The 17,458-nt window shown below is 35.8% G+C and overlaps 1 protein-coding gene across 5 annotated transcripts in view; it reads right to left on the bottom strand.

The window, feature by feature from the left end:
- The window catches only part of CNKSR2 (connector enhancer of kinase suppressor of Ras 2), a 296,479-nt gene that overhangs the window by 230,719 nt on the left and 48,302 nt on the right, over window positions 1-17,458 (bottom strand). For all 5 annotated transcript variants that reach the window (XM_074391385.1, XM_074391386.1, XM_074391387.1 and 2 more), the window contains exons 2-3: window positions 13,738-13,901; window positions 2,786-2,988 (exon numbers count right to left, since the gene is read on the bottom strand). In XM_074391385.1, coding sequence (XP_074247486.1) covers window positions 2,786-2,988; window positions 13,738-13,901 — 367 coding nt within the window. The remainder of the gene's footprint in view (window positions 1-2,785; window positions 2,989-13,737; window positions 13,902-17,458) is intronic.

Genomic DNA, 17,458 nt, shown 5'->3' with positions numbered 1-17,458 from the left:
GATAATCTTCCAAGTTCACAGATCTGAACACAAGCATGACCCTAAGCACCTCCCCACTGCCTTCAATATAAAGTCTAATGCATTAGCATGGCAAATAATCTTTTCTTTTTTTATTCTTCTCCTTTTGCTTTTCTTTTCAAAATCTAAGATGTTAAAGAATTATAATTTAAAGCACCAGCCTAAAGCTGAACTTTTCCATGAAAGAGCTTCAAAATATAAACTTCAGTTTTTTTCTGTCAATTTACAAGAGTCTCAATTGAAGATTTTAGTTATCACACAAGTTGTATTCTGTTCCCTTTTAAGTCTTTATTTCATTTTCATTATCAAAATGTTAAATGACCTTTGATTTAATTGATCACCATAGTATAACACCAAATAAGCATTGTGAGAAACTTTGCAGAAATGGAAGCCTAATAGATGACTTAAGCTATTTCCTTTGGGCTTTTTGTCATATTTTCTCTTCCTATGAAATAAACACAAAACATGAATTGACTTCATGGATTGTTACATGTGTTTTTACATATTTTTGTAGGTATGTATGCACATATGTATTTTGTAGGTGAATTGGCACTTAGCAAAAGCATCTTATCAGATACTGAAAGTATGCCACCATAAAAAATTGATACAATGAAATCTCAAGGACAACTATGGTTTGGGAAATGTGAGATCTCTGTCGTCAAGAAGTAAAAACGTTCTCTATTCGCGCTAATAATTTTTATCTATTCATCTAACAATATTAAGGTAAAATACATATATAAATAAATTTACTAAATGCAAATATCAAGGCTGAGCAAATTTATAATTACAGGGAAAGTGAGAGTAAAAGAAGATATAATTATAATCAAGGATGTGTTCTTTAAGTCTTCCATTTACTGTGAATCCTACCAAAACAAATGTATTATATTAACAGTACTTAAGGACTAAGCCATATACATGCTGACCATTCATAACTTTTGAAATGGATATATTTAAAATGCAATTAAACACTTGATAATGTGGTTTTGATAATTATGAAAATTAAATTTTAATAATGTTATAATGCAAAAGAAACATTCTGTCCATTAACTAATTATTAAAAGCTAGTAATATATAGTTTAGTGTTTCATATTTGCATTTAGTATAACTTTATATTATATAAAAGTATATATAAAATTACACAATATAAAATTAAGAAAAATTATCTCAATTTTCACCTTAAAAATACAAATGCTTAGTCCGGGCACGGTGGCTCAAGCCTGTAATCCCAGCACTTCAGGAGGCCGAGGCGGGTGGATCACGAGGTCAAGAGATCGAGACCATCCTGGTCAACCTGGTGAAACCCCGTCTCTACTAAAAATACAAAAATTAGCTGGGCATGGTGGCACCTGCCTGTAATTCCAGCTACTCAGGAGGCTGAGGCAGGAGAATTGCCTGAACCCAGGAGGCGGAGGCTGCAGTGAGCCAAGATCGTGCCATTGCACTCCAGCCTGGATAACAAGAACAAAACTCTGCCTAAAAAAAAAAATACAAATGCTTTACTTTTAATATAAGGTCTCATGGTTTTAAAATGCCAAAATGTTATACTGCTGTGTGTGTGTGTGTGTGTGTGTGTGTGTGTGTGCGCATGTGTGTGTGTTTGAACACATATGAATATCCTACTGACATTCAAGAAAGAATTCTGGTAATATATATTATCAGAGTTTCTTATGAAAGACAAAGAGTATTTTAAAAATTTCATTATTTGGCCATTAAACATAGTACATATCCCTTACCAAAAATTCCAAAACTGGAAGTAGATAACTTGCTTAGTTTTTTCATAAATCATTGTAATGTTTTATCATTATAATGTTTAACCACATACAGTATATAATTTAAATCTAACCTTTTCATTTCATATTACAATACTTTAAACTATTTTATGTGTTCCAAAACAAATGAAAGTCACCTAAACTTTAAAAAGTCTAAAAGTATGTTTATGATATCCAAAATAGTACAATGAATTTAATAACAGAGAATGAATGAAGCAAGGCTAAGGAGACACACAAGGCATGTTAAAAAGGTGTCAGTGTCTAATTACCTATTTAAAACAGTTTATAGCATCCCAATGGTCATTTCCTTAATTAAAACCAATTAATACAAACAAAGAAAATCAGGAGACAGAGCAGTATTATAATAAACAAAAATTTATAAATTGTATTATGACAGCCAAATAATGATTTTGCTTATAAAGCAGCAAATGTGTGCTGGGCATGGTGGCTCATGCCTATAATCCCAGCACTTTGGGAGGCTGAGGTGGGTGGATCACCTGAGGTCAGGAGTTCAAGACCAGCCTGATCAACATGGAGAAACCCTATCTCTACTAAAAATACAAAATTAGCTGCGCATAGTGGCACATGACTGTAATTCCAGCTAGTTGGGAGGCTAAGGCAGGAGAATTGCTTGAACCCAGAAGGTGGAGGGTGCGGTGAGCCAAGATGTCACCATTACACTCCAGCCTGGGCAACAAGAGCAAAACTCCATCTCAAAAAAAATAAATTAATAAAAATTAAAAAAAATTTAAATAGAGCAGCAAAAGTATTTTACAGTTGTCAGAGACTAATTTTTGATTGGCTAGTTGGACATCAAAATTCTACAAAAGATTAGTATCTATTTGATAATGCCCTATATTGTGGTAAATCATCATTAGATATTTATTACTTGGTACTCCTCTGCCTATCTAATCCTTTCACAAGAAAATGCAAAACAATGTTATATTCAAACTGGCGTCTGAGGAGAGGCTACTTATGAAACATGTAGAAGATTTTACCTGTCCAACCAGGCAAGCAGACTCTTGGCTGCTCCAATCAGATCCACAACTGAGGTCAGAAAGTCATTTGGCAATTTTCGGCTGGTCCTCCCATCATAATGGCCACTCCTTCTCCTTCCTGTTATAAAATTCTGTAGATTTTTGGCAGATGCATTCAACTTGTGAGAAAGGGTTTTCAGATTTTCTGTTTCCAAGCCATAATTCTGAATTACAAAAAGAGAGAGAAAATATATACTTAAGGTCAATATTTTATTCATTCATGAAAATATTTACCGAACACTTTATTATGCATAGGTCATGGGGTAGCATTAGAGTTACAAATGAATAAGACAGGATTCCTGACCTAGTGGAGCCCACAGTTAAGTGACTACTTGGGGAGGTGTCATAAAAAGAAAGTATAATAAAATGTGTTAAGTACTAATACGAACATGGAAAGATGAGGGCATTGTATCTTGGAACTATGCTACCCAAGACAGCAAGATTTTAAGAAATAATAAATTTGTTTCTTAAAACCAAAACCTAAGCTCATTTATTTGTGAAATTAATTATTATCAACAATTATTTTTGAATATACATTCAATTAACAATATGCATAGTCATGAATGTAGGTACTACAAACAATTCTGCTTCCCCAAAGTTAGGAAAATAAACACAACCAGCAATAATAAAATGGAAAAGCAAGAAATAAATCAGGTAAATAAATCAGATGAAAAAACATATATGTACTCTACATATGATGCTTAAGAAATTTCTTCTGGGACTGCTGGGAAGATGGCTGATTAAGAACAGCTCAGGACTTCAGCTTCCAGTGAAAGTGCAGAGGGTGAGGGGACGTCGCATTTCCAGATGAATTTTTATGGCCCACAGACCAGGAGATTCCCAGGCAGAGGGGTCGCCAGCACTGCTGTTCCGGCCGGTGTGGCTGTTTTGACCCCGCAGGGCTGATTTGGCCCACATGGCTGCTTTGACCACACCCTGTTGTGGCAGTTCTCTGTACAAAAGCCACTGGTCTGGGAGCCCTCTTAGCTGGTGATTGGAGCCCTGAGATGGCAGAGTTGCCCATTCATCTGAAATAGCAAGCCAGGCCAGGAGATTCATAGGCAAAAAAACTGCCAGGAGCCTCGGCACTGCTATTTGAGCTGACTCAGTGAGTCGCAGCACAGGAGATCCGGGCGCCTTTTCAACCAGCGACTGGAACACTGGGTCGTTCAACTTAAAAAATAAAAAAAAGACTCTGAGTCAGGGAGCCAGGTGATCAGGCTTGGTTGGTCCCACCACCCACCCCCCAACAACAACAACAACAAAAACAACAACGACAACAAAAACAGTAATTGAAAACGCTCTGTGTTGAGCGCTTCACAGCAAGCACAGCTGAACCCGGGATGGTCCGGCTCTGTGGTGGGAGGAGCGTCTGCCATTACTGAGACTCTCCACCACTGCCGAGGCAACCTGCCACAACAGAGAGAGTCCGCCATAACAGAGGAGGGGCCACCATTGCTACACCCGTATAAACAGGACTGCAGGGAAGATCACACAGCAGCTGGGTGGAGCCCACAGCAGCTCAGCAAAGCCTCTGCAGGCAGACAGTGACTAGGTGGGCTGTTAGCTGGGCAGGGCAGACCTGAAAGAAAAAACAAAAAGGGCAGCAGCACAACGGAAACTCATAAAGCCCTAACTCCCTGGGACAGAGTACCTGGGAACAAAAAGCAGTTTATGAGTTCAGCTGCAGCAGATCTAAACGTACCTGCCCAGCAGCCCTGAATGAACAACGGAGCTCACAGCTGAGGACTTGAGCCCCAATAAAAGACAGACTGTCTCCTCAAGTAGCTCCCTGACCCCCATAGATCCAAAGAGTCACCTCATAAAGGAGAGAACGGACTGACATTTGGCGAGCATTCTTCTGGGACAAAGATAGCAGAAGAGGAAACTGGTAGCAACCCTTACTGTTCTACAGCTGCTGCAGGTGATCCCCAGGAAAGCAGGGCCTGGAGAGGACCTCAGCAGTCCTACAGCAGAGTGGCCAGACTGTTAGAAGGAAAGCTTAAAAAAAAAAAAAAAGAAGTAACTTCAGCATCCACAAACTGGAAGCTCACTCAGAGACCCAATCTGAAAGACAGTAACTACAAAGACAACAGGTGGATAAACCCACAAAAATGGGAAGAAACCAGTGCAAAAAGGATGAAAACTCCCAAAACCAGAACACCTCTCCTCCTAAAAGGGATCACAACTCCTCACCAGCAAGGGAACAAGACCGGATGGAGAAGGAGTGTGATGAAATGACACAATCAGACTTCAGAAGGTGGGTAGTAAGAAACTCAGAGAGCTAAAAGAACATGTTCTAACCCAATGCAAAGAAACTAGGCACCTTGAAAAAAGATTGGACGAAATGCTAATGAGAATGGACAACATAGAGAGGAATATAAGTGAATTGATGGAGCTGAAAAAAACAACACAAGAACTTCACGAAGCATGCACAAGTTTCAACAGCTGAATTGACCAAGCAGAAGAAAGGATATCAGAGGTCGAAGATCAACTCAATGAAATAAAAAGAGAAGGCAAGAACAGAGAAAAAAGCACAAAAAGGAATGAACAAAATCTTCAAGAAATGTGGGACTGTGTGAAAAGACCTAATCTACATTTGATAGCTGTACCTGAATGTGATGAAGAGAATGAATTCAAGCTGGAAAATACTCTTCAGGATATTATCCAGGAAAACTTCCCCAACCTAGCAAGGCAGGCCAATATTCAAATCCAGGAAATATAGAGAACACCACAAAGATATTCATCAAGAAGAGCAACCCCAATGCACATAATCGTCAGATTCACCAGGGTTGAAATGAAAGAGAAAATGCTAAGGGCACCCAGAGAGAAAGGTCGGGTTACCCACAAAGGGAAGCCCATTAGACTCACAGCAGATTTCTCAGCAGAAACCCTACAAGCCAGAAGAGATTGGGGGCCAATATTCAACATCCTTAAAGAAAAGAACTTTCAACCCAGAATCTCCTATCCAGCCAAACTAAGCTTCATAAGTGAAGGAAAAATAAAATCCTTTGCGAACAAGCAAGTACTCAGAGATTTCATCACCACCAAACCTGCTCTACAAGAACTCCTGAAAGAGGCTCTACACATATAAAAAAACAACCAGTACCAGCCACTCTAAAAACATACCAAATGGTAAAACAGCATCAACACAATCAAGAATCTGCATCAACTAACCAACAAAACAGCCAGGTAGCATCAAAATGACAGTATCAAATTCACACATAATAATACTATCCCTAAATGTAAATGGACTAAATGCCCCAATCAAAAGACACAGACTGGCAAATTGGATAAAAAGCCAAAACCCATCAGTGTGCTGTATCCAGGAAACCCATCTTACATGCAAGGATACACAAAGGCTCAAAATAAAGGGATGGAGGAAGATCTACCAAGCAAATGGAGAGCAAAAAAAAGCAGGAGTTGCAATTCTCATCTCTGATAAAATAGATTTTAAAGCAACAAAGATCAAAAGAGACAAAGAAAGACATTACATAATGGTAAAAGGATCACTGCAACAAGAAGAGCTAACGATCCTAAATATATACGCACCCAATACAGGAGCACCCAGATACATAAGGCAAGTTCTTAATGACTTACAAAGAGACTTAGACTCCCACACAATAATAGTGGGAGACTTTAACACCCCATTGTCAATATTAGACAGATCAACCAGACAGAAAATCAACAAGGATATCCAGGACCTGAACTCAGACCTGGAACAAGCAAACCTAGTAGACATTTACAAAACTCTCCACCCCAAATCCACAGAAAATACATTCTTCTCAGCACCACATCACACCTACTCTAAAATTGACCACATAATTGGCAATAAATCACTCCTCAGCAAATGCAAAAGAACGGAAATCATAACAAACAGTCTCTCAGACCACAGTGCAATCGAGTTAGAACTCAGAATGCAGAAACTAACTCAGAACCTCACAGCTTCATGGAAACTGAACAACTTGCTCTTGAATGTTGACTGGATAAACAATGAAATGAAGGCAGAAATAAAGATGTTCTTTGAAATCAATGAGAATGAAGACACAACATACCAGAATCTCTGGTACACATTTAAAGCAATCTCTAGAGGAAAATATATAGCAATGAGTGCCCACATGAGAAGAAAAGAGAGATCTAAAATTGACACCCTATCATCAAAATTGAAAGAGCTAGAGGAGCAAGATCAAAAAAACTCAAAACCTAGCAGAAGACAGGAAATAACTAAGATCAGAGCAGAACTGAAGGAGATAAGAGACAGAAAAAAACTCTTCAAAAAATCCATAAATCCAGGAACTGGTTTTTCGAAAAGATCAACAAAATAGACAAACCACTAGCCAGATTAATAAAAAAGAAAAGAGAGAATAACCAAATTGATGCAATAAAAAACGATAAAGGGGATATCACCACAGATTCCACAGAAATCCAAACCATCATCAGAGATTATTACAAACAACTCTATGCACATAAACTAGTAAACCTGGAAGAAATGGATAAATTCCTGGACACCTGCATCCTCCCAAGCCTAAACCAGGAAGAGTAGAAACCCTGAATAGACCAATAACAAGGTCTGAAGTTGAGGCAGCAATTAAGAGCCTACCACCCAAAAAAAGCCCAGGTCCAGATGGGTTCATAGCCGATTTCTACCAGACATACAAAGAGGAGCTGGTACCATTCCTTCTGAAACTATTCCAGACAATCCAAAAAGAGGGAATCCTTCCCAAATCATTTTATGAGACAAACATCATCCTGATACCAAAAACCCGGCAGAGACTCAACAATAAAAGAAAACTTCAGGCCAGTATCCATGATGAACATAGATGCAAAAATCTTCAATAAAATACTGGCAAGCCGATTGCAACAGCATATCAAAAAGCTTATCTACCATGATCAAGTAGGATTCATTCCAGGGATGCAAGGCTGGTTCAACATACGCAAGTCCATAAACGTAATTCACCACATAAACAGAACCAAAGACAAAAACCACATGATTATCTCAATTGATGCAGAGAAGGTCTTTGACAAAATTCAACAGCCCTTTATGCTAAAAACCTTCAATAAACTAGGTATTGACAGAACGTATCGCAAAATAATAAAAGCTATTTATGACAAACCAACAGCCAATATCATACTGAATGGGCAAAAACTGGAAGCATTCCCTTTGAAATCTGGCACTAGACAAGGATGCCCTCTCTCACCACTCCTATTCAATATAGTACTGGAAGTTCTAGCCAGAACAATCAGGCAAGAAAAAGAAATAAAGGGTATTCAAATAGGAAAGGAGGAAATCAAATTGTCTCTATTTGCAGATGACATGATTGTATATCTAGAAGACCCCATCGTCTCAGCCCAAAATCTCCTGAAACTGATAAACAACTTCAGCAAAGTCTCAGGATACAAAATCAATGTGCAAAAATCACAAGCATTCCTATACACCAGTAACAGACTTAAAGAGAGCCAAATCAAGAATGAACTGTCATTCGCAATTGCCACAAAGAGAATAAAATACCTAGGAATACAACTAACAAGGAACGTAAAGGACCTCTTCAAGGAGAACTACAAGCCACTGCTCGACGAAATAAGAGAGGACACAAACAGATGGAGAAACATTCCATGTTCATGGTTAGGAAGAATCAACATCGTGAAAATGGCCATACTGCCCAAAGTAATTTACAAATTTAATGCTATTCCCATCAAGCTACCAATGACCTTCTTCACAGAACTGGAAAAAAACCCCTTAAACTTCATATGCAACCAAAAGAGAGCCCGCATAGCCAAGTCAATTCTAAGCAAAAAGAACAAAGCAGGAGGCATCTCACTACCGGACTTCAAACTATACTACAAGGCTACAGTAATCAAAATAGCATGGTACTGGTACCAAAACAGAGATATAGACCAATGGAACACACACACACACACACAAAAAGGCTGGTTAATATTATCCAAGGATAACCTTTATCAAACCACTTAGCAGGATGCACATTACTGTTGTGTATAAAGTTAAATTTATTACCATCTTATTGAAAATGGTAAAACCCAAAGAATGTAAGAATTTGCTTGGGCCTTTGAGGCTTAGTTTGACTTACCTTTTCACAGTTGGGGAAACCGAGGTATGGGAAGATTTTTTTTTTAATAGTTTGCTTAAGAAGCTCAGTACTTAGACTAGACAGAGTTCAGAATAAAACTGCAAGTAACCAGGCCATCTGTGAGGGGATATGTCTACCACTTTCTTTAGCATCAATATTCTACTCCTATTTTAGAAACATGGTAACAATAATTAAAGCAAAGTAAAAGATGAGTGAAAAGGAAAGTAAGTCATACAATAAATTAAACTATATTATTAAGTCAACAACCAGTGGGTACCTACTTTGTATAACATTTAAGTGTTTTTGTTTCCTACTGCAATTTAAGACAAGAGAAAACTTAGTGGAGAAAAATGAGGTGAGAGGAAGGTTTTGATGCATAAACAGTAAATACCAAGTTATACATGTTACCACTAAAGATTTAATTGTGATAAAAGTCTGCTTGTCCTTTAGTGAGAATTTACATGTTTATTAAAAGAAAACATTCTTCTGAAATTATAAATCTGTTCTCTAAAATAACACAGCATTAATATATTAAATATTCACTGCTTAATTTGAACTGTAATATTCTTCTCTCAAAAGATTTGGCTTGTGCAAATAAAACAACATCCTATTCAAATTCTATTGCATCTGAGAATGGATTATCTGTGAAACGTGGGAGACTTTGTCCAACTCGTCCCTACAGTATGAAAGAAATCCTCTTATGTTTATAAAAGATGCTCTCTAATGACTAGATAAGAACAATTTGTAACTATACAAACTAACTGTAAATGAGATTTCTTCCATAAATGTAACCATAAATGAAAATACTGAAAAGTATTTTTAGAAGTTTTCCCTGTGTTAAAGCATTTTTCTGGAGTAAAAATGATTGTATTTTTCATTTTTGTGTATAAATGTGTTTAATGAGAAAACATTTGTTTGCCAACAAATTATAGTAATTTCTTTAAAAAGTTCAAATTATAACAGTTTATTAGAGAGAGGCCTACTCAATCAACCTGGTTGATTGAGAAATCTTTCACTCGGTAGCCATTAGCCTCCATAAAAGATGAATTGATTTAAATTATTTCTTTCTATATAACATTAGCATCTCAAGTGATTTATTAGGAAGGGTAAAATAATATTAGTGTTTATATAAATAAAAATCCAAAGGCAAAGTTAAAAATATTTCAGAGTCTTCAAAATCTAAGAAACTAAAATTATTATTTTTCATATGACTCAAGAATTAGGGAATATAAATAGTCATCTGGACAAAACCTGAAAGGTCTAACTTGGAAACCTCCTAAAAATATATCCTATGCAGAATAGAGGTGAAAAATATGGAGGACAGAGAAATACAGAGACAAAAATAATCAAAAGATATGTAGCAGAGGATGGGGAAGGAAATTCTTAAAATTTTTGTTCTAGTTAATGAACATAACTAGTTACACTGATAATCCAAAAACATTTTTTAAAAATTTAGAAGAGTATAATAGGTTAGAAGCTCATCTGTATGTAACCAGATTTATGTGCCACTATTTTAACAAAAGAGACTAACTGATCTCTCAAGTTAATTTTTAAATTTTATTTTATTATTATTTTTTTGACATAGGGTCTCCCTCTGTCATCCAGGCTGGAGTGCAATGGCATTATCATGGCTCACCACAGCCTGGACTTCCCAGGCTCAACTGATCCTTCCATCTCAGCCTTCTACATATAGCAGGGACTACAGGTGTGTGCCAGCACACCTGGCTAATTTTTAAATTTTTTGTAGAGATGAGGGTCTCCCTATGTTGCTAAGGCTGGTCTTGAACTCCTGGGCTCAAGTGATCTGCCCTCCTTCGGCTCCCAAAGTGCTGGGATTATAGGCATGCCACCATGCCCAGACTCTAGTTAATTTTTATCATCACAATTGTCTATTACTACCAATACAGATACCTTCTGGCTATTTATTTCATGAAAGTGAATGGTTTGTTGTAACTTGGTAAGTCACCAGTAAACCACACACCCTTACCTGTCACTTAAAGAATCAACAAGTAAATCAAGCACCTTTTACGAGGCCAGGGGTGTGGAAGGTACTGCCTCAATTTTTTTTTAAAAATGCAGGTTTATTCACCATAGATTTGCTTTTCATTGGATAGGCAGGGGAAAAATTGGTATTACTATTAGCATAAAAAGGACTACCTCAACAAAACAAAAACTTAGACATGAAATGTACTTAGCTGCTGTCTTTGTTCTATATTTTGCTTATTTGTTCATATACTTGGCCGTTACCATGTGCCAGAACCAGTAATGACTTAGAACTGATTCAACACAGCCATTTAAGTCTTAACGAATTTGTGCTAAGTTCATATCAGTCTTCTCTTTCAATCATATGCATGCAAAAACATTAAGAACATATTTAACATTTTAGAAAAATAATGTTGGCTATATCCTCACTAGTGGCAAATTTTCACTAAACACTTAACTAGAAATATTTAATATTGGCATCACATATTTTACAATGTCAATGCCATTTTATTCACAGTTCTTAACTTTAATGCATCATGTAGCAGGTTTTTAGGTTTATAATACATTGCTTTATAAATATGAGTGAGTTCTAAAAGGCTTGCTTTAATGAATTTTTTTCAGAAAATAAATTATTTTAAGATGAATGAACCAAGCAATCATGTTGCAAAGAAACAAATCCTAGCAATTGCAAACATCAAATCTTTCATGCAAGATGCCTGAAATTATAAGTACATAAAAAAATGAAATGAAAACTGTTCTTATCCTGTCATAAATGATTCATTCACAGTTCCTAATAAAAAGTGTATTGTCAGAACACAAATTAAGGACCATATATTAAGCTATATATATTTTTTACTTATGTTTTTACTCTTTCCATTACTATTCTTTGCTCTCTATTGAAGCATACTAAATGATAGCTTAATAGCTTGAAATATTATTACACTTCCAAATCATGAACAGCTTACTTCTTTCTAGAATAACATGATACAAACAATATATCTGATGCTTAACAAATACACATTGCATAAATAAACAAGTGACTAAATAAACCTTTGATTCTCATCAGCTGCCATAAACATTTATTCACATAAGGAATAACTTCAAGACAAGGTAGACGAAAATATAGTATAGTATAGCTTAAAAGAAACAAAATGAATCTGTTAATTTCTCTATGTCTTCCTTATATGAGGAACAGAAACTTCAGAGTCAAAGGCTGTGTAGGTAAGTGAAAAATTTTGGTTCTCTCAAGAAAGGTAGAGTTTAATTCAGTAAGGTAACATTAATTTAACATATTTTATGAGTTAAGCACTGGGCAGAAAGCTGAATAAAAAACAAGAACTAAAAAAAGGTGTCTTCCTTTGAGGAGCCCACCATGAATTAAAGGATAAAAGAACCTAAACAAATAATTGTAATGTGATACAAAGTGTTAAGTTATCTTCTTTTCTCATTAATTCCCATTCTGCAAGCTAAATGAAAATTCTCAATTTTCTCTGAATATTTCATATTCTTTCACAATTCTGTCTCACACATGATATTTCTTCTGCCTAGACAACTTTTCTCCAACTTTTTGCCTGGCAAACATCTAACCATTGTGCAATACCCAATACAAATTCTACCTACACTACCTGAATCCTTCAGAAGTCTTCATTTCTTTCCACATTCCCCTGGAATTAAAAAAAAAAAAATCTATGTTGTCTTCTAATGGCTATTGTCTTTCTTAATGAACTGTATATATTTTTGATATTTTTGGAATACAGACTATGTCTTTTTCATCTTTGCATTCCCAGTGATAGCACTGTTTGAGCATATGTAATTGTTGTAAAAGAAATGAATACAGTAGACATAAGGAAAATGTAAAGGCCAGTAAAGATCAGAGAGACAAGACATAGCACGGTAAACTGAAATTCAAAGACCACTTTGTGGGCAGAGGGGAAGGAGGTAAAGATACAGTTCCAATAGCACAACTTCCTGGACTAGTCAACTTAGCCTGCTGATAAGGAATCTCACCTCCTGATTTCATAATTGCATGTAGAAGAAAATCAGAATTCACTCCTCAAATTTGCTTTATATTCCTCAGAAATCATCTGTTGCATAAACTGAAATATATCTGTACTTCTGACTTGTTGATGTGTATCCATTACATTAGGAAGGGGTAAGAAAGAAGTTTGATATTTGACCTCGGTGGGGACTATGACCAAGGAATTGCTAAATAAAAAGAAAAAAATTGGTGTTTAAAATTATTTTCTGCGTTAGAGCTTAATCACATAATGAAGTATCCAAATGATATGACTTAAACATGGTGCTTAAACCCAGAACTATAAGGTTTAAAGCTCAGCATCTGAAAGGATTCACTACAGCTACACAGTTCAAATTTAGAAGTGGTCTGGACATCTATTTCTGATGTCCTGCTTTTAAGTAGGGTTAGGTCAGCAGATCCTTGTTCATGGATCAAATTTTGAATGTCTAGACTATATGTATGTAATACTGTGAATCATCAATAATCTTTCCTTTCTCAAACTGGCAATGTGAGAGCCTAGCACATGAGTGGTTCATCTACAAAGAGCCCTGCTTATGAGACATACACTGTGGACTTAAGGTTCTGATATGCCCAACTCTTACTCTTACAAAAGATGTTAACAAGCAGGGAACTGTTATTTGGCACTAATATAACAAATTTAAGGAAGGAAGAAAATATCATGTCCAATTGGTTGAGAATTAGGATTTTTTTTCTTCTATTTGCATTTCAATTATCAAAAGAAGAGAAGAAAAAAAGGGAAAGTAATGAAAGAAAAAAAAAAAGGAGAAAAAGAGAAGTTTTCCTCTTCACCAGTTTTATGTCCTTACCAATGCACACAGAAGGTCAACTGCTTCCAAGATCAGTTCCTGATGGCCAATGCGGCTGACCCCCAGATCCTCTAGCTCCTGATGTGTAATGCGCAGCAGCTGGTCCCCACTGATCTTCTCCCTCTCAAAGTTCTTAATATACTGCTGCAAACAGTCATCAAGACCTATAAAATAAAAGTATGAAAGATCAGAATGAAAACATGGTTAAACAAAACAAATATGAAGGATGGGAAAAGCAAGCATTAATGCTACCATATCACAAATTAAGTCCATTTTAACTGTGAACTAGCTAAATCCTTCACCCTTTATTAACCTACATATGTACTACAGTGAAAAAGAAAATCACTTCATCATACTCATAGTTGTTAGGTACCTATTTCAATTTTTCCTCAGCAAGTACTGGAAATCTTTATCTTTCTTCTGTGCAGTTCTCCTTGCTGACTATTTCATAAAGTATGCCAACAGGCAGTTTCCCCTATCTAATTTTTCTGCATCACAGTCTTACTCTCTTATTTAAACCCCAATTCAGAGGAAGAATTGTCTTTCCTATTTAAAGCTAATCTATCTTTCTGTACTCTGTAGTCCCATCTTTTGCCAACTTAACACTACTTCAGTGACTAAAAATTAAATGCTCTCTTTGTTTCAACTATTTCTTATAAATTGACTCGTTCTATGTTCAAATTTCTGCCATCTTAAAACAAAAAACAAAACCCTTTTTTTTGATTTTGTTTATTCTGTGTGCTCCCCAATAGTCTGTCATCCTCTTTGGATTCAAGTCCTTATCTTTATTTCCTCATCTGTGATGCACTCCTTAATCCATTATCATTTGGATTTTACTCAGATCTAAAAGTAGAAATCCACAGGATTATCCGGGGCAATTCATAAGTGATTGGCTCTGCTATAGATTGAGTTGGTTTCAATCACCTGTGAAGTGGCCTGATACAAATGATGAACTAGACTAATAAAACTAATGCTCTAGAAATTTAAGTAAAGAATACCAAGAAAATGAGGCAATTAGCTGAAACTAAGAGGTCCTCAATGTATCAAGGAGGGAGACCAGAGGCTATAATGGGCTACATTCCAGCTGAAATTATGAAGGAGCAGAAATTATAACAGAAAAAAACAGATAAAATTAGAACAGATGTGCAAAAGGTAGCCAAGTTTCCAAACAGAGATTATGTAGCCAGTGAGAAAGAAAAAGAGTCAGCATTGTGATTCCTGACAGGGTCTAGTATAAGGCCACAGATGTCTTTACTATATTCTCAAACTTCCTTAAAGTAACTAGAGTAACTTTGTAGTCTCTCTAAATAATCTTTTTCTTTCATTCTCCATTATTATGTGTATACTGATGAGGACGGATATGTTCTCACTGGATCTAGCAACGTGAAAGTCACCAATGACATTCCTGAGAGTTGTTTTCACAGTGATGGCAATAAGCCAGCACTGAATGAGTTAAGGAGGCTTCAAAGCAGTCAGGCTACATAAGAGAAGAGAAAAATTAAGAGGCTATCTAGAGAATATGGGATTGAGAGCGAGAGTTTGTTTTTCTTTCTTAAAGATGTTAGAGACTTGAAGATATTTAAATGCGGATAAGAACTATATGTCTCTATTGAAAAAGGAGGGAAGGAGGAAAAGATGGGTGTAGATGCAGGTAGATTTACAGCCTGTGAGTAAGATGAGGAACTCCCTGCCTAATGACTTTAAGACAACATTAAGGATCTGTGTGAGAGTTCAGTGAAATATTCGTAAATAAAATAAACATGTAAATTGACACCATTACAAATATGTGCTGAATACCCAAATGGAGTTGGTACTAATTACAGTGTCCCAGAGCTAAACATGATTATTTTTTAAAGGGAAGACTCTAAAATCAGAAACAAGGGGAAAAATAAAATAATTGTTTGTCAGACACTGCCATGAATGCTGGAGATAAAATAGTAAAGAAGACACAGACCTCAAGGAATGCAGTACTTGTATTAGTTATTATATGTAACCTAGAGATAATTTAAAGTGTACAGGAGAATTTCATAGGTTATATCTAAATAGCATACCATTTTATATAAGGGACTTGAGCATTTGCAGAGTTTGGTATCTGTGGGGGTTCCTGGAACCAATCCCCCTCAACTGTATAGGGTGACAGTTATAGTGGTCCACAATACTGAGGGATGGGCAGACAAAGGGGATCTAAGAATGAAAACAAAAATGGACCAGAGAGGACAAGGTAATAATAAGGAAGGCATGACAGACAAATGGTAAATGTAGCACAGCATTCTAATAAGATAAGGACTAAAGTACTCTTAGAATTAAGAGACTATAGCCAGAACAGTATCAGAATAGTGCAAAGAGAAGTCAGACAGACTATGGGATTGAGGAGTGACTGGGAAATGAGAAAGTGAATGCCTTGCATGTAGAATATTCCTTTAGAAGATTATAGGATAATGGAGAGGATGGGAAGTAAATAGAGAGATGCCAAGTAGTGTCAAAGAGACCATTGTTATACCAATTTCAGAAGCGAAGAAACTAAAGCTTAGTGAGATTAGGTAACTCTCTAAGTGTACGTAGTAAGTAACTGACAGGCAAACCAAGAATTAAAACCTAGTCCCAGAGGATCCAAAATCTAATCTACTTTGACTATATCAGATCATCTAAAGACTGAAAAAACACATCTTAACAATAAAATGGATTCATATCCTGGCAAAAGTAAACGGGTAAATGGAGTTAGAGACAGTTATTAAAATGAAGAATAATAATAACATACAACAGTGGCTAATGAAATCACACTCTTCTGGACCCACGAGAAAAAAAATTAAAACTACCAAGGACTAAAGTCCATGCTAGCATATTTTTGATGAATTAAATACTGTGTAGAGTACCCAGATGGCATTCAATCTGAAGTTGCATTTGAATGAATGAAAGGGAAAACATTGCAAATAGTTTTTAGAAACCACTGAAACCAATATATGTTGACCTGAGAAACCCCTGTTCTTTATGTTCTTCAAAGCCATCCTTAACAATCATCCTCCTACAAGCAAATAGTCACTCTATAACAAGCAGTATATGATTTGTTTTCACAAGGATTCTCAAGAAAACCAAATAAAACCAAATAAAAAAGGAAGGATAATTTTCTTCTTGGGCTGTTCTTATTTATTCTGTCCTAATTTATTTTGTAAAAGGCTACGCTGTTAATAGTTTTGTATAATTACTATATAGAAGAATTGATACTGAATAATAGTAATACCTTCCAGTTATTTATTAATTGTATATCATTATCTTAATTTTACAGATAAGAAAATTGAAATTTAGGAACTATGCCTGGGATCCCACACCTTATAAATGGTAAGGCAAGGTCTAAACCCAAGTTCATCTGACTCTAAATCCATGCTCTTAAAGACTATGTGGAATTAGGAGTGAGGGAAGAATGGAAAGCATGGTTTTCAAAGCTCTAGACTGTTTGTCTGTACTATACCAGAAGTCATTATGCCAAAAATATTTTTCTATTTTACATTTAAAACTTTAAGGTCTTTAATATATATTTATTTAAATTATGCTTTGTATCAAAAGGCATTTAAGTATATTGTTCACACACACACAATTCAGGAGGGCAATACAAATTAAAAGTAGATGAGAAAAATACGGTTAGAGGAAAATAATATGATTAGTCATAAAGTGGGAACCAAAATAATGAAAATGAAAAAAATTCATACAAACGATAAATACTAAT

The sequence above is a fragment of the Saimiri boliviensis genome, chromosome X, assembly GCF_048565385.1.
Source record: "Saimiri boliviensis isolate mSaiBol1 chromosome X, mSaiBol1.pri, whole genome shotgun sequence".
Classification (NCBI taxonomy): Eukaryota; Metazoa; Chordata; class Mammalia; order Primates; family Cebidae; genus Saimiri; species Saimiri boliviensis.
This window is presented reverse-complemented; position numbering and strand designations above follow the sequence as displayed.